We start from the raw sequence: 18,999 nt of genomic DNA on the forward strand, positions 1-18,999 counted from the left end.
TGAAGTTGTCATAAAAGCTATTAAAAGCTAAAGTTTCACCTACATTAAATCCACCACAAATTTAAACCTTAAAATACGGTTATAAAAACCTGAGAGGATATTAGTCAATTTCAAGACAACATAGAAACACAAGAATAAAGCCACTCAGTATGTTTTTAAACGACGTATTGGTAGTCCAAAGTGACTATTTTATACACCATTGGCAGTTTTATTTACACAATATTTTTCTATATTTATGGATAATTTTGTGATGCTTTTTCAACATTACCAATTCTCTGATAATCAGCATACAAAATTTGTTTTTTTCCTGATAAGACTTATTCTGATATATTCGCTTAATAATTTTTTGGATGAGCTGAACTGAAATCAAGTCAAATACACAGGTGTTTGGGTTAATCTAATCTTAGCACATTTGCAAAACCCATTATTCTTCTAATTTATTAAAAATGAAATAAAAACTAATATGCAAGCACTGATTGGTAATATTATTTTCAGAAATCTCAATATAATTTTATTTTAGTGTACAAGAACTTATGATAAGGCTCATTAGCATTCTTTTCAAAGAATACTAATGCTCTACAGAACACAGAATTAAATTAAAGCTATATATATATATAAATTTATCATAGGAGGGAAGGAAGAACAAAAGGGAGGAGAAAGTAAGGAGGAAACAGGGAAAGAAAAGAGAAACTCATATTTTAATTCTACATAGGGGGAAATTACTAGAAATGGACCAGTTCTAAACAAAATTAAATTACCTAGGAATTCAAGTTTGAAAACATATGTTTTCGTATATATGAACATATACATATAAGGATAAATATATATATATAAAGATTGAAAATAAAACATCATGTATTTAACTGTGATCATAACCAACTTTTGTTATGCTGGCAAATGGAGAGACCCCCAGCAACCCCGGCTCAAAGCTCTAGGTATTAAAAAGACCCAGAATGCTTTTGGTTCCAGCTGGATTCTTCTAGTTACCACCTGGTATTCCAGACACAAATGGCCACAGAGGCAGCTACCTTCCCAGCCTTTATTCAGTCCCCTCTCTAGAAAATAGAGACATTCTCCCTGCACTCTGGGCTGAAACCCATGTAAATTTTTCCTAAATCCTCTCCACAAATCTCCTTTCGCATGCAAATCCATAAATCATCATAATACCGACAAAGAATTTAACCAACACATGAAACTAATACTCATTCTCCTGAAAGCTCTGTGCAGGTAAAACTCCTGGAACTTCAGGCACCGTTTCAAGGCTCTCTTCAGAGCTTAACCAGCTGAATATCAACACATCCACCCTGTCTTCCAGGATGTGCAATTAATCACTCCAACGTGGGTCAGGTGGCTGGGGGTGCAGGTCCCTGCTACCTCATCCACATTCTTGATAAAACACGCCACTCTGGTGGATGGGACCCCATTTACTCCTATCTCCTTGGCATCAATACAGAGCTGAACAAAATAAACAATATACAAAAGCAGAAACGAGCAGTACTTACTGAAGATGGCAAACCTGGAGGGACTTTTCGAACTTTCTTTGTCTGAACCTCTGAAAGAAAATGAGGAGGCTGTGAGGTTCCCTGCGTGCCCATTCTCCTAACTCAGACAGATTACACCACGAAGCCATTTAGAGTCAACCAGATTTTCTTAAATCGTTACTTTAGCAAATGTCATTACCGCTACCATCTTTTTCCTCTGGCAGAAATCAAAGTCTGCCTCGTTCATAAAAATGAAGAGATTTAACTTTTTAATGCTTTGGTTTTTAAAAGAGGTTCCTTAGCTGGGCGGCCAAGAGAAAACAAGAAATAAGCATACACCGAAATAGCTCTCCTGCTACTATAAGTTGTTAACATACCCACTCAGCGTATTACTAGGGTGGTGGGGAGGCGATCATGAGCCCGAAGATTGAGCAATTTCATGGGGCTTTTTTTGGGGAGAGGTGGAGTGAGGACAGGTTGAGAGGATGGTATTAAGAAAGAAAGAGAAAGAAAAAGATTACTAATAATCACTCAGGCATTCAAAGAGAGGAATACCTTACCCAGGGCACTACCGTGAAGAGGCCTCCTTCGGGGGTTATTGCTAGAATACTGATAATACTGGGAACCAGGTTTGGTGGGCGAAAGGGTTCCTGGGTTGCCCATATCCATGTCACCTCCAAGGAGACTCTGCTAAAAGGTTAAAAAGGAAAAACAAACAGATAAGGTTAAGTTTTGACATTCGCCACCCCCCTCACCAACTGACTGTTAGTACTTAAACCAATGCAATAAAGGAAACAGCATCTGCTGAAGCTGAAACAATTACAACCCAACCCGGCAGAAAGGAAAAGAAAAGCCATCTAAGAAGCTACTCCGAATTTGTGAATTTTTAGTTCCTTAATTTTGGAGAAGAAGGTAGACGGTGATGCTCGTTAAACATGATTTTCATCTTTTAAGACGACTGATATGTTCACCTTGTAAGTAAAGGGCATTTATGTCAGGTTACAATTTTCTTGATCTAGAGTTAGGTTCATATCTGGGAACAAGTCATGCCCTTCCCTGAACAAGAACCAGGCAGAATCTGATTTTTCGGACGCATACAACTTCCCCCCACTGCTCACACTGGGGGAAGAGTATAGATGTTCATATCCACTGGGAACCCTGCCTCTCTGCGAGACCCTCCACGAATTCACACCGCACCCCCAGAAGACAGAATGCCATCTGAACCAGGAGGAAATTCAAAATGCTCACACTGACTTCTAAAATTATAGGAACAGTAGGCATCCTGAACCAACAGGAGCACATTAAAGGACTTCAGAATACCCTCTTGAGGATTATCAGAAACTAAAACACATCCCCACAGATTAAACGTTTACCTGAACACTAGAAAATTCTCCCAAATATCATTAACCTATTATGGCGTGACAAATCACTAAACTTTCGGAAATGATGACATACGAAAACTTAAATAATATGACAGACTCTAAAAACTACATAGACACTTACCCACAATATATAAATCGCCTGATTATACTCTGCATTGAACACATTGTTCTTTTAATTATTCGGATATGCAAGAAAACCAGTGTAGATACTACCATTTATATTAAGAACAAATTTACTATTAAATAAAGAAATTTTAAAATTAAGTACTAAAAAATCTAACTTTATCGTTACTTGTAATCAACTTTTACTGACTGAACTAATTACTGTCCTTGATAAAGTACAGAATGTGTTTTCCCTAATCTAAATTCTAATCACCATGTCACTCACAACAGACTTAGAGATGCTTCACTAACACACTATTCACATGCAAAATACTCTAAATAGGCCAATTATGACTCTGCCCCTGTTCCCCGGTTAACCCGCTGAGAACTGAAAAATTTCACAAGGCAGTCACCAACTAAAACAAAGGGTCCTTGTTTTAAATTAAGACAGTCTTTTTGATTCCTAAATAGCTCAACAAAGTGGCATGTCTTCTGGTGAAAGCAGTTGGTCAAATATGACCCATAAGCTGGAAAATCAAAAATTCAAACATCCCCTCTCCACCACCATATACCTTAAATATCATAAAGAGAATCCCTCTATTCTAAGGGATTTTTGTCAGAGCTGGAGAAGTCATATATAAAGGATTAATCAGCTACTGACAAGCTTGCCTTCACTGGTTCCAGTTTAAGACTTTTCCAGTTTAAGACACATAATAAACGTTACTTTAAAATTTTGAGGATGAGATTTTAGGACAGAAGGGCATTTTGAGTATAAACTCATTTCGAATATCTTAATATTTACCAAATGCCTGAGACAACCGGATCATTTACCAGACAGAAATTTGACATTCGCATATTCAATTATTGCCTCTTCCGAATTTAGGAAAGAAAACAAAATGCAAGCCAATGACAAACTAAACTAGAGAGCTCTTTACAACAGTTTCCAATAAATCAGGAAACCAACAGTGTAACATCAAAATTTTAAAAATCACTGTAGGAGTGGCATTTAACATTTTTAGAATGTCAACCTGAAATTTCGCTCTTGATAAATAGATTTAAGTCCAAGTTTTCTTTGCAATTCCCATCAGTAAAGCCGTAAATGATTTAAATCACAACCTCTTTACATTTTGGGAAATCTACAAATGAGCCTTCATTTCACTGGAAAGAGGAGTTTGAAAATGATCTTACTGATAACTTCATAGTTTAGCTATCACCCTTATTTCTGCAATTTTCTCTCCCTAAAATTATACAAAATATCCCCCAAAGGGCTGAGCAGATAGGCTGAAATGCTTGCTTGTCTTTTTAATGAGCTTAACCATTGCTTAATTCTTGTTGGTCCTAGTGGCAAAGGTTTTCCCTCTCAAGAAAGTCGACGCATTCAATAGGTCACCATCAAAACAAACAGGCTTGCTGCACTGTGAGCAGTATTCACAATAGAGCTGTGAAAAATATAAAATGATAACTAGATAGCTAACTGGCTGTAGCTGACCTCATTGTTGTTAATTTTAAAGAAAGTCATTTCGTGGACCAGTTGCAAATAGATCAGGCTTCCAGCTCTTACGTGACACCAACTATGTACAGCAACACAGGACTGAGCAGACAGCACTCACAAACGTTTCGTGGCTCCTGCTTTGTATTTTTTTTTTTTTGGACAAGGCACATTCCTGTTTCTTTCTTTTTAAATATGTTTGTTCCTTTTTCTTTTTCACTCAGACAATAGAATCATTCTTCTAAAGCATACAAAAATAAGCATTTCCTCACACTTAAGGGAGGCCCTAATCACCCCCCAAGGGAAAAATTAAGATAAAAATATGTGTGTTCTTATTGTAGAGGACATTTGTAAAATGAACAATGACCATTTACTATTGTTTGGCCTTTACGTCACGTACTTAACTAACTCTCTTTAGCCATGAGAAAGATAAAAAAAAATTTTTTCCACTGGCTGGAAACCTGAGTTTGTGCATTTTAAAAACTTAATGCCATTCAACTGAGTAAGGTAAAATTAAATATTGCCCAGAATGAATAAAGCATTCCTTTACATTGAATTTACCTACATGTACACATGCACATTTATATGTGCGTATGCTTTCAATACGTACGTATATACATACATTATGTATCTGAAGACAAATTTATACTTAACAAAACTGCGAAAGCTTAAGTCTACTTTCAAAATGGGCAAATTCATCTTTGCCTTAAATAGGATTATAGAGGTCTTAGGTTTTTCAAATTGTGCAAGCTCATGCTCTGCGGTTACGCTGGGTCCCAGTAGAGAGCCGCCCTGGTCTGCCAGGAAACACTGGAAGCAAGATGTGGCATCTCGCAGAGCTAACCTGTAAATCTTAAAGCCAGAGTTGACGATTTGTTTTAACTGCCTGCAAAGTGATGCGACCATCTCTTCCCCTTATTCGCTCCTTATTTTCGTCCAAAGACCAACCATTTTAAAAGTTAAAATACCCTAACCAAAGGATAAAATGTAGTGACTCAGTCAACCCAATTTAAACACTGACGGGGTGGGGGTGGGGGAGTTCGTCCATCCTCTGCCATCAAAGACCCTGGGTCTGCAAAGACCCAGGCCCAACACAGCCACTCAAATGCCAAATGCAGCGATTCTGTAAGGGGCCTTTCAAAGAAACTTTTTGTTTGTTTCACATCAGAGCTGGGTCTCTGACTATCTTTCTAGCACATTCTCAACCTTGCTCCCCACTGCCTTTGTGGGGAGCTTTTTTAACATCCTTGATAAACCACCAAACTTTGCTTATGCAACCAAGAAGACAAACCATGAATTAAAACGTGGGTAACAGAAAGGCAGCATATATCTTAAATTAGATTTATAACTGAATGGTAATCAAAAATAGAACTAACTGCTTCAAGCTTAAATTATCAACTTTTTTCTTGTTAAACTAAAATCATCTTGCACTGAACTATTATTTCATTTCAGTCAGCACTTTAAATGTAATGGGTGGGTGGTACATTTCTAAAAAGGAAGATTATATTTACCCTTAATTATAGATATGAGTGAGATCAGAGTACGATGAATGCTGCTTTTTTGGTTTATAATTAGTTCATCTAATAGGTGAATGACCTTGAGTTTCAGAGCTGAAATTTGGGAGAGAGAGAAGAAAAAAAAAAGTAGGAGGGGGGAAAAAAATCTTTGGGGAAAATCAAAAGTGCCCCTGGTTTCTTAGGGCTTTCTCTGGCTTTGCGTCACTCCCATTGCGTTGTGATCCAATATCAGACACAACATCTTGGGGGGATGTTAGAGAACAGAGAAAAGCAGTCTCAGATGAAACCAGATTAAGCTCCTTTTCTGAACTATTGCCAAATGCTTGTGAGTCTAATTCATGTTTGGGTATTCTAGTACTCACACAGCTGCAATTCCATTCTTTCATCACAAACCTAAGTGATGTATAGTGGCTTTGTATGGTGAACTGACTCTTTATAGTCAGGAATTTTAGAAGCCTTTATGTTAATATGGAAATAAAATTCTGAACCACTCTAAAACTTATAAATGCGGGATGTATGTAGACGGAGCTAACAGACTGAAGTGCCAAACGCAAAATTCACATTAAAAAAATTATAAATTAGATTTGTTTAAAAGACTTAAAGGAAATTCACAACTGAGGTCATTTGTACACAGTTAATTCTGCACAGAATTGGGTTTTTGAAGACACTGCTGAATAAAGATTCCTAACAGCCATGGGGAAGTTTTTGCAAATCCCTGTCAAATAGCTGCTGCTGAATTTGCCATTTTGACCACAGAAGGGCCATTGCTGACTTTCTACAGTAGCAGGAGGGGGTGATAATTTTGCTGCTGTTGGCACTTACTCCGCAACCCCCGAATATATCTTGCACCAAAGGGCAATGAAGAACACTGTATTTCCACCTGTCTACTTTTGAACTGCAAAGCTCAAAACTGAAGGTCAGGCTCTGGACAGCCTTTATTCCCCTGAAGGTCTAGGAATGCACCTTTAGTAGTTTACTTTGATCTGTCTTATGCTTGGGTTCAACAAAAGAGGACTTGGGAAACTTAGAAAGGTAGGATGGCAAGGACAACTTTGGTAATCAGGGACTTAACAGATTGCTATTGCGCTGGAGAGCAATGCAAATTATTGAAATTATTCTTTAGCAAAGATTTTCTTTTAAGGACTTGGGTCGATGTTTGTCATTTCTTCTTGAAAAGTATAATGCCCGTTGTAACAAGTCAGAAGTTGAATCCAAACGTTTTAGTTGAATCCAAACCTTGCAAGGAAAGATGGAGGACTTTGAGGTGAGAGAGATAGGTTGAACTCTAGCTCAGACGCATACAAGCAATGTGCCTGACAGTTGGTTATGCGACTGCTCTAAACCGTGTTTTCCTCCTCTGTAAGAAGGGGATAATAAAAGTTCTATGACAGAATTATCAGGAGCAGATGAAACAACATATGCACAATGCCCAATTGAGCCGGAGTCCAGCACACAGTTACTCTCCTTCCTCCAATTCATGGCCCCATGTTACCATCCACTGATTACCATTTAAAAGATGCCTCAAAAGTTGTGAATGTTAGTTGGAGCCCCTACACCACTTTCAGATGAAAAGAATATACTGAGATAACAATTTTGAAAAATCACTAGTAAAAACCTGAACAAGAGTTAAATACGGTAGTCGATATAAACAGTGATGATATCCTCACGGCCTAGAGCTACGCTGGCAACAAGAAATGGCTAGTTTTCTTCCATACTTAATAAAACACACTGGCCAACAATCAATCTCGATAATTTCAGCTTAAGTGGCCATTTTCCTGGAACTGCCAAAAGGATTACGTCAACGGCTCATTTCATTTTGCTCTTGTGCAAGCACAAGCAAACTGCTTCAGTTAATTCAACTATACGTGAGATCAAAACTAGTCACAATTAACCAACTGGGTATGCAGAAATAACAAATGCATTATATTTAGTAGAATTTGATAAACCATGTGATGTGTTCATTCAAATTCTTACCACTGCACTAGCCACTAAAAAATGACATTAAATACAGTTCAATTTTTGGTTTTCCCTTTGCAAGGTCAATTATAGGCACTAAATGGTATTATGCGGTATTTTTCAAATACAATTAATAAAAAAAAATCTTTGCTTCCCCCATGACATCCCAAGAAATAAATGAATGTACCTCATGGTTTTGGCTTGAAATTTGCATAACTCACAAAGAATTCAATTTGACCCTGAACAAAATTTTTTTTAGTAGTGATTATATATTACCAAACATTAAAAAAAACAAAATTCAAAGGTATTGTTTTTTCTTATTAAAACACAATACCTTATATTTAAATGTTGTAATATGATGCAAAGGTTGCCATGGTAACCATTACTTGATGTATAACAGTGATAGGTAAGAAACTCCTGCATCTTGGTATGGAAATCACAACTGCCCAAGGGCTGACAAGATTTACGCATTCACCTGTTTGACTACCTCTCAAATTTTACAAAATACATAATTTATTGTACACAATAAAGTGAAGAGGTATTTCTTTGGGTTGTGAAATTCCATCCTGAAATCTTAGGTCATCCACTACATATAAAAAGAGAATTACATTTGTTAGTGAGAAAATAGAAGTTTGGCAAAAAGAAAACACAAAGCAAGGAATAACCTACAGTATAAGTGGATTTGAAGAAATCTTACATAAACAATATAGAATTTAAGATAACTACCTGCTTTTCAGTTTATGCACTTTCTCAGTTCCGGAAGTTTATTTAATATATAATCTGATAAGGATGCTGTAATCACTACTTGCCTTAAAATGTTTCTCTTCAGCAATTTTGTTCCAAAGTAAAAATAGAACAAATTTGAATAAGACCTGTTAACATACTAGGGAATTAGCACCACTTCTCCTCTAAATATAAACATGTGGCTATAATAAATGTGCTGAAAAGTATATTTGGCCAGGTTGCTATTTTAGTAAAATAAAGGAAGAGCCAACTGTCAGATGTCATTCTTCTTCATACTGGGCGGGGGAGGTTCCATGTCAAGGGTTGTTATAAATACCTCCCCCTCTAAGCAAGAGTCTATAAAACCAGTTTTCATTTAGAGTCTGATTTTCCAGAAGACGTGGGCCAGAATTCCATTCATCCTGCTTACTAACCAGCACCTCAAATAGGTGCTCATGTAAAGTTCATTAGCCAGCGGTATGGGATTTGCTAAAATATTCTGATAACTATCTAAATCTTGTACGTAAGATGACGGCCTACTGCCTGACATGGGGAAATGGAGGTTATCTCGAGAAGCAGAAAATACATAAAGCAATCTCCAAGTCATCGTGAAATTAAGTCCTAACTATCCTTCCAGAGCACACGTGGCCTCTTGCTTCAACAGGGTCTGCATCTGATGTGCATTAACAGTTTCTCTCCTAAAGTTCTCTTTCAGGAATATATGGCATGAAGGTCAAATTAGTTTATATCAGTTAAACGAGGCAATGACTGATCCCTATTTTAACTCCCCATCGTGTCTCGTACTAAGATCTGCCTTGGCAACGACTCACTAAATATTGAAGTGTACAGAGATGAATTGTTGCTACATCAAATCAAGGACTTAAATCTTTCTGGGTTTTGTTTTGTTGTTTTAGCATAAATCTGTTCCATTAGTCAATCCTACTACTGTTGCTGCTCATAATAATAACAATAATAGTACTAGTAGCAGAGTCAGGGGAGAAGGTGACGGCACCCCACTCCAGTACTCTTGCCTGGAAAATCCCATGGACCGAGGAGCCTGGTGGGCTGCAGTCCATGGGGTCGTGAAGAGTTGGACACGACTGAGCGACTTCCCTTTGACTTTTCACTTTCATGCATTGGAGAAGGAAATGGCAACCCACTCCAGTGTTCTTGCCTGGAGAATCCCAGGGATGGGCGAGCCTGGTGGGCTGCCATCTATGGGGTCGCACAGGGTCGGACACGACTGAAGCGACTTAGCAGCAGCAGCAGCAGAGGAGGAGGGATAAAGTAGGAGTTTGGGTTATCAGATACACACTACTGTATGCAAATTAGATAAATAACAAGCTCCTACTGCATAGCACACACAACTATATTCAGTCTTGTAGTAACCGACAATGGAAAAGAATCTGAAAAAGATAAACATATATACGTATAACTGAATCCCTTTGCTGTACACCTGAGACTGATAAAACACTGTAAACCAACCACACTTCAGTAAAAAGTTGTTTTGGAAAAAAAAGGGACAGATAATAATAATAGCAGCAGAGACAGTCGTGGTAACAGCAGTAAGAGGGGAAGGAGGAGGAACGTGGACTAAGCGTGGCAGTCAGGGACAGCAGCAGCAGCAGCCATCGAAACTGGCCTCCATGAGCCAGGAACAGCCGCAGGCCCTTTACAGAGGTACGAACAAGCCAGAAGATGGTGCTCCTCTGGACACCCGGCGACTTTCGGGGTGGAAATGTGCCACGTGGCTGGCAGAGCCAGGATGGGAACCCAGTTAGGCTTGACCTCAAAGCCGACGCCTGGGGCTTCCCTGGTAGGGTCCAGTGGTTGAGAATCTGCCTGCCAGTGCAGGGCATCTGGGTGCAATCCCTGCTCCGGGAGGATTCCACATGCCGAGGAGAGGCTGGGACCATGTGCCACAACTACCGAGCTTGCATGCCTAGAGCCTGTGCTCCGAGACAAGAGAAGCCACCACCACCAGAAGCTTGCGCACTGCACTAGAGGGCGGCCCACACTCGGCACATCTAGAGAGAAGCCAACATGGCACAAAGGACCCAGAGCGGCCAAAAATAATAAATAAATAAACTTAAAAAAAAAAAAGCCTGTGCTTGGCCTCTACCCCACACACAGCCTCCCTCTGTTCAGCATGCTTTCTCCTGCCCTCATCCCCATCATGAAAAAGAGTCCATCTGTTTCCTTTCAGTTCATCTTACCAACAAATCTGATCTCTCAAACTTAGTCCAAAGGCTCCTCCAAACTCATTCCTGTAGAGCAGGCCTGAATGTGAGTGCCATTTACCCCCTGTATAACCTTTATCATCTGGAAAATGTTGGTATTGTAATACTACCTATTGTAAAGGGCTTCCCTGGTGGCTTAGCAGTAAAGAATCCACCTGCAATGCAGCAGACGCAGGTTCAATCCCTGGGTCAGGAAGATGCCCTGGAGAAGGAAATGGCACCCACTCCAGAATTCTTGCCTGGAGAATCCCATGGACAGAGGAACCTGGTGGGCTACAGTCCATGGGGTCCAAAAGAGTTGGACACGACTTAATGACTAAATAACAACCTGTTTAAGAATTCATTTAGATAATCTAAAGTGCTTAGCAAATTCCTACCATTTCCTGAGCCTTAATTAATATATATACAATTATATATATTAAGTATATATTATATAGTATATTCAGTTCAGTTCAGTTCAGTCACTCAGTCATGTCTGACTCTTTGCCACCCCATGAACTGCAGCACGCCAGGCCTCCCTGTCCATCACCAACTCCCAGAGTTCACTCAGACTCACATCCATTGGGGCAGTGGTGCCGTCCAGCCATCTCATCCTCTATCACCCCCTTCTCCTCCTGCTCCCAATCCCTCCCAGCATCAGAGTCTTTTCCAATGAGTCAACTCTTCACATGAGGTGGCCAAAGTACTGGAGTTTCAGCCTTAGCATCATTCCTTCCAAAGAAATCCCAGGGCTGATCTCCTTCAGAATGGACTGGTTGGATCTCCTTGCAGTCCAAGGCACCCTCAAGAGTCTTCTCCAACCAACACCACAGTTCAAAAGCATCAATTCTTTGGTGCTCAGCTTTCTTCACGGTCCTACTCTCACATCCATACATGACCACTGGAAAAACCCTAGCCTTGACTAGACGGACCTTTGTTGGCAAAGCAATGTCTCTGCTTTTGAATACGCTGTCTAGGCTGTGGAAAAGCAAGGGCAGTGTGTGATCTCGGAAGAACTGAGGTTTCAGCTGTTCAAGAGAGTGTGCTGTTTATAGCCTCATCCTCCTTGTATACACATGAATGATAGGTATGTGTATTGCTTGTGCATAGTAATACATCACATTTTACACATACCTATCATTCATGCGTATACAGGGAGGATGAGGCTGTAAACAGCACACTCTCTTGAACAGCTGAAACCTCAGTTCTTCCGAGATCACCCACTGCCCTTGCTTTTCCACAGCCTCTTGTCTTAAATCTTGATTTTAATTTCTTGTCTTTAATCTCAATTTTCATAGTGTGGCCAATTATCTTCTCTAACAACGCTGAAATCCTTTTTGTTTCATGTCATTTCTTTTCTCCCCAGTCTTCCCTCATTTTTTCCCTCTTGAATTTCAGGCCTCCTCCTTCTGGATGTTTGCTCGCACTTCCTCTGAAAAAATTCACCTGCTGTGACATTATCAATGGCAAGTAGTGTTTATGCATCCGACTCCTTCCTTCCACTCTGGGGGTTCCTCAAGGGCAGAAAGTGAGCCTCAATCATCTTTGTATTTCTGGCATCTAGCACAATAGGCCGGGGTACATAGTACGTCCTCAGTAAGTGCCAATCAGATTAAATGAGTCATCCATTACCTAAATACTGAAGCAAAGCAAGTTATTACATGCTTTGCTTACATGACTTCAGAAGTTCCCACCATGAAGATAACTTCTCTATCTCTAACCTAGGAGACATATAACTCCTTTATGTTCAGTCTTGTCCTTAACTTTTCTCCTGTGCCTCTGAACTGCCTTTACGAGTACCACCACCCTCATGAATGCTTCATAAACAAACTAAAATTTAACATGCGAAGGGCTCAACACAGCTTTTCCACAAAACCTCCAATGCTTCCTAACTACTCTCTCAGTCCTTCAAAATGTACTTGAAGAGTCAGAACTCGTAAAGTCGCTGAAGAAATCAGTTGTATGTTCGTTCATCTAAACACACACATGAAGGTTTACACTTTTTTAAATCTGTGATTTAATTTGGTTGAAAAATGGCTTGTTGTTGTCGTTGTTTGGTCGCTTTGTTATGTCCAACTCTCTGCGACTCCATGGACGGCAGCCCGCCAGGCTCCTCTGCTCATGGAATTCACCAGGCAAGAACAGTAGAGTGGGTTGCCATTTCCTTCTCCAGGGGACCTTCCCGACCCAGGAATCAAATCTAAATCTCCTCCATTGGCAAGCAGATTCTTTACCACTTGGCCACCTGGGAAGTCCCTGAAAAATGGCTGGACTTCCTTAAACATGGCGAGTTGTCAAATAGTTGACCCCTCAGGCCAGGTTCTAGAGGGAAATCAGAAGAGCCGGAATAATTCAGGTGCCTCCATGAGTTAGAGATTCCGCGATGCCACAGGGCTCCAGTAGAAAAGACTCTACAGGAGAAGGGAACAAAGACACAGAGAAAAAGAGGCATGGACTGGGAGAGTTGTGAAGAGGACAGGTACTTGGGCAATGTACACAGGCAACAAGCTGGGAGAACTCAAAACAGCTGGCTGAGAAATTCCTCTTCCTGAGTACGTAGCAAGTATATCTAGACATGATATTCAGCACTGGTATTCTGATTTCTTGACTATGGATAGTAGGAGAGGTCAGACAGGATCAGAAGTGAGTAGATGTTCAATGAAGCTGGTAGAAATGAAAACGACCATAGAAACGGAGGCAGAACTAGAAACAAAAATAAGATAATCAAGGCAGTGACTGACGACCTGGGCTTCAACATGAAACAATGTTTTGGTATATTTCTTCATAGAAAGTGACATGACCTAACTAATCTTTCTTAGACTATCCATGCTGGAGAAGGAAACGGCAGCCCACTCCAGTATTCTTGCCTGGAAAATTCCATGGACAGAGGAGCTCGGCAGGCTACAATCCATGGGGTAGCAAAGAGTCAAACAGGACTGAGTGGCTAACACTTTCACTTGCCCCTCTTTCAGACTATCTGTGCACAACAATTTGTGTGAGCTCTGCTAATTATATTAATTTTCCAGAATGGCAACACTAACTATTAAGAACAATATTCCAAGACAAAGATCAGTAAATATATTCTTAAATGACCAGACAGTAAATATTTCTAGTCTTTGCCAGCCATGTGATCTCTGTTCCGACTATTCATCTCCGCTGTTGTAGCACCAAATCAACCATACATTCTACATAACTGAACAGGTGATGCTGTGTTCCAGTAAAACTTTATTTGTAAGAAGGGGCTGTGGGACAGATTGGCTCCAAGCCAGAGTTTGCAGATTCCTTTACTAAGATGAGGCTTCCCTGGAGGCCCAGAAGGTAAAGGCTCTGCCTGCAATGTGGGAGACCCAGATTCGATCCCTGGGTTGGGAAGATCCCCTGGAGAAGGGAACGGCAATGCACTCCAGTGTTTGCTAAGATAAAGGTATAGTACTTTGACAGGACACATCCTCAAAGTTTTCATTATACTGCCATGATGAAAATGTCATGCAATGTTGTGAGGCTTGCTTCCCACCTCACTCTCTGCATCCCAGCCCCACACAGCATGTTCACACACTGCTCTCAGAATTCAGCTTTCTAAAGCATGCATGCTCAGTCACTCGCTCGTGTCTGACTCTTTGTGACCCCATGGACTCTAGTCCACCTGGCTCCTCTGTCCATGGGATTCTCCAGGCAAGAATACTAGAGTGGATTGCCATTTCCATCTCCAGGGGATCTTCTCAACCCAGGGATCGAACCTGCATCTCCTGCATTGGCAGGAAGATTTTTTTTTTTTTTTTTTTACTACTGGGAAGTTTCTAAAGCCCAGAGCATTTCTATTTTTCAGCAGAGAATCCTTCAGAGCTTTCAAATACTCATCCCATGACCCCCACATCTAACTGAGCCCCAATCTACCTTTCAGTCTCCTCTTTCCTCTCCCACACACCATTCGAGGTTGCCTCTGTTCTAGGCACTGGAGATACAGCACGTCTCCATCTCTATCTCCCTCTCAACTCAGCCTAAGGATTTTGAGAGTCACATGGAATCTGGGCCTTTCCCCACTGCCTCCTCTTGTCTTCTCAACTCTAGTCACTGCCAGCTCCAGAGCTTTGCTGCTGCTAAGTCGCTTCAGTCGTGTCTGACTCTGTGTGACCCTATAGAAGGCAGCCCACCAGGCTCCCCCGTCCCTGGGATTCTCCAGGCAAGAACACTGAAGTGGGCTGCCATTTCCTTCTCCAATGCATGAAAGTGAAAAGTGAAAGTGAAGTCGCTCAGTCGTGTCCAACTCTTAGCAATCCCATGGACTGCAGCCCACCAGGCTCCTCTGTCCCTGGGATTTTCCAGGCAAGAGTACTGGACTGGGGTGCCATTGCCTTCTCCGTCCAGAGCTTTAGGTCTGTTCAAAAACATGGCTCCTTGGCCCTGACCTCTGAGCCACGCTAACGCTTCTCCACTGGAACAGCCACTCATCTCTCTTTCAAAACCCCATTCAAATCTCACTTGTGCCGCACGCTCTTCTTTAGATAAACTAACCAGTCTCCACTTCTTCAGTTTAGTCAACATTGACACATCCCACTTCAAAAACAGCCTGAAATCGTCATGAGAAAAAAAGGATATTTTAACACTAAGCAACCAACAAACTTCACAGAATTAGAACAGGGCTGCAATTTTTAAACTTCCTGATAGTAATTATAGAGCATTTGTATCCAGCTCTATTCCATTTTCTCTCCAAGAATGCAGAACTGGTGTCTATTTTATTATGGTTTCTCATAATTCTTCATTAGAAATATATTTAGATCTTCAGCATATGACATTATCTGAACTAGTTCACAAGCCAGTTTCACAAAAATCATGACACGATTCAGCAGTACAAGCATATCTTAAAGACCAAGATCATCTCGTATAACAATTTTTCAAGGAACCAAATATCTTATTCATTTCACACAAATACTTCACAGGAAAGTACATGCATAAAAATCATCTGATGACTCAAAATGAAACTGGACTGTAATGCAAATCCAAGCAAACTGCTCAGTAGAGAAGAAATGGTAGTGGGCAAGGAGGGAGGAGACAGCTTTCTAAAATGATTCTAAATTTCATCTGGAAAAATAAATGCATCATTATTAGAACTAAGAAAACTTTTACAAAGAAGTAAGCTCAGACAACCGACTATATATACATATACATATATATTTTTAAACAATTTGGTACTGCTGCCAAAAGGACAGGCACAGCAATGAGGAAAAACATATGGACAGTTTATGATAAATGTATCATTTAAAAATCAACAAAGAAAGAAGCATTGAATACATGGTACCAAAAATTTGTCCAGCATTTGACCAAGAAAAAAATTAGGTAGGTCTTTGCTTTATACTTTCCAAGTATTTCAATGCAAAGGATAAAACATAAAAGCAGCAGAATAAAAACTTTAAAAATGTTAAAATAGAGAAGACGTTTGCTAGCTATAACATTAGGTATAGAAAAACTGGATGTGAAAAAACCCAAAAACCTGGAAAATCTTTGCAACAAATAGTTCAAAGGACAAATAAAGACCCTTAGTAAATAAAAAGCTCTTAGATAGTATTAAGAAAAAACGAAATCAGTTGGCTAAGATGAACCACTCTTTTATAGAAAGAATAAATTTGAAATTTGGCAATAGGTATGAAAAGATATTTGGCAAATTACAATAAGACAAATTTTCAGCTGCCAGTGAGGAAGTTCACTTTTATATATAGTTAATGAGAATGTAAATTGGTAGAAACTCTCTGGAAGGCAATTTAAAACATACAGCAAGATTTTAAAAGCACATGACTTTGAAATTTCAATTTTAGAATTTTACCCTAAGGATATAATTGGACAAGTGTACAAAAATATGTGGACATAGATGTCCAAGGCAACTTTTTGTTTATGAGCATTCAGAAAAAACTAGCAGTAGTTCTGTAAAATAAATGAATGTGTATGGAATGACATAGTACATTTACATTTGAAGCAAAACTTGTTTTTAAAAAGTAGCACCTACTGTATATGATCAGTTATTCTAAAAAGTATTTGCAGGTTTAACCATTCTCCACAATTTCTCCATAATTCCTTAGTCAAATCATGATGTTTATTAGAGTATTTTGGCAAACTCTAGTGCTTACAAATGTTATAAATAACATGCTTGAGCAACTTCACAGGGCTCTGCAAAATAATTCTAGGTAGCAGGAAAAGGCAGGATCAAGATTATCTGCATTTCAGAAATCTTTTTTGAACTTTGCTTACAGCAAGATAAAGAATAATCTGATTATTTCCCTGCATCCACAGTTCAGGTGAAAGCTTCCATGGAGGTTTATCAGATAGATATTTGAGAGCTTTCTGTAGAAAATACTGAAAACAAACCTTTCAGTGTCAATATGGAAGGGACAAGATCATATAAGTGGTTTTCAATGAAAGCTAAATCAAGTTTCATTTTCCCTGTCAGTTAGGACACTTTTTATAATTTACTAAGGCTTATGACAAATATCTAGAGGAGAGCCTGCGATTAGCACATGTGCAGAATCTCCCCCTTTTCTAGCGTAGCTCCTTCGGAGCACCTGACTCACTCCCCATGGAGGTGCTGCTAAGTGCCTGCTGTAGTAGAGCAAGAGAGCCGCCTCGGGCTTCCCAGGGGGCTCAGTGGGAAAGAACCCGCCTGCCCGTGCAGGAGACACAAGAGACGCGGGCTCAATCCCTGGGTCGGGAAGAACCCCTGGACGAGGGCACGGCAACTCATCCCAGTGTCCTTGCCTGGAGAATCCCATGGACAGAGGAGCCTGGCGGGCTACAGTCCATGGGGCTGCAAAGAGTCGGACACAGATGAAGCGACTCAGCACACACACATCTAAGAACCACCTCAGAGCACCATGTACTTCATGAGGCACAGCAGCAAAATGCACTGAGAAGGGCTGTTTTTCTCACACAGAAGTCAGCTCTCTGGGGCTGCCCCAGTAACAGCAGGCCTTTCAGCTAAGCAGGTGTTCAGAGACAAACAGGCTGAAGGTCTAAGCTTTTTTAGATGGGAGGTGCTACTTCTAAAATTATTTAAACCAGTTTTTTTTTTTAAGCCACATAGATAGGCCTTCTTTATTTTAAATTTCTAAATCTTACATAAACTGAAAGAAGCAAGTCATTTATATGATGGGCTTAAAATCCTTTAACAATGATTTTTCCTGGATGTGTTGTCTGGCTTTTACTTTTTCCCTCCAGAAAAGGTAGATATTGAGCCCATTTATTTACTTATTGTCATTTACAGGTCCACAATCCCTTGTCTTCGATTCTGAAGACATTCTATGATCCTTTTTTTTTTTTTTAATCCTACTATCTCTGACCACTCATGTGTTTGCTATAGAAATAATCATCTATGTCATTACTGAATGTTGCATTAGAATCCATGGCAGGTTACACAGTAAATGTTACATGTATCATATTAACTTCCTAAAATGCAAAGAATTTCTGAACTCTGAGACATCATCTATGACTCCCAGGGTTCTAATTAAGGAACTGCGGCCAACAAAAGTTCCTTTAAATTGCCTGAGGTATGGTTTGAAAAAAAATTATTACAGCGATTATCTTATAATTACTTTGGGGGTTCACCGTCAACACCTAAGCCTGTTTAAAGTAAGTGGCTTTCACTACCGTGAGAATATGCACACCTAGCCTGCTCAAGTTAATTAAGCATAAGGACCTGAACATGTCCCATTTCTTACATGGACACAGTACAGACCTTTACTCATTGTTTGCTATGTGGTAGTTTTATTTTTCTTGGAGAACATTATCATATTCAGGACTACTGCTGCTGCTAAGTCACTTCAGTCGTGTCCGACTCTGTGTGACCCCATAGACGGCAGCCCACCAGGCTCCCCTGTCCCTGGGATTCTCCAGGCAAGAACACTGGAATGGGTTGCCATTTCCTTCTCCAATGCAGGAAAGTGAAAAGTGAAAGGGAAGTCACTCAGGACTACTAATCATATCTATAACAGTTTTGGTTGTTTTATTAACTACTTAACTGGCTCAGATGGTAAAGAATCCGCCTGCAATGCAGGAGACCCAGGTTCGATCCCTGAGTTGGGAAGACCCCTTGTAGAAAGAAATGGTGACCCACTCTGGTATTTTTGCCTGGAGAAGCCCATGGAT

The 18,999-nt window shown here is 40.0% G+C and overlaps 1 protein-coding gene across 1 annotated transcript in view; it reads right to left on the reverse strand.

The window, feature by feature from the left end:
• TCF4 (transcription factor 4) overlaps positions 1-18,999 on the reverse strand; it is a 377,007-nt gene that overhangs the window by 131,302 nt on the left and 226,706 nt on the right. The window contains exons 6-7 of the mRNA XM_068993643.1: positions 2,042-2,171; positions 1,503-1,552 (exon numbers count right to left, since the gene is read on the reverse strand). Of these exons, the coding sequence (XP_068849744.1) occupies positions 1,503-1,552; positions 2,042-2,171 (180 nt within the window). The remainder of the gene's footprint in view (positions 1-1,502; positions 1,553-2,041; positions 2,172-18,999) is intronic.

The sequence above is a fragment of the Capricornis sumatraensis genome, chromosome 21 (genome assembly GCF_032405125.1).
Source record: "Capricornis sumatraensis isolate serow.1 chromosome 21, serow.2, whole genome shotgun sequence".
Lineage (NCBI taxonomy): Eukaryota > Metazoa > Chordata > Mammalia > Artiodactyla > Bovidae > Capricornis > Capricornis sumatraensis.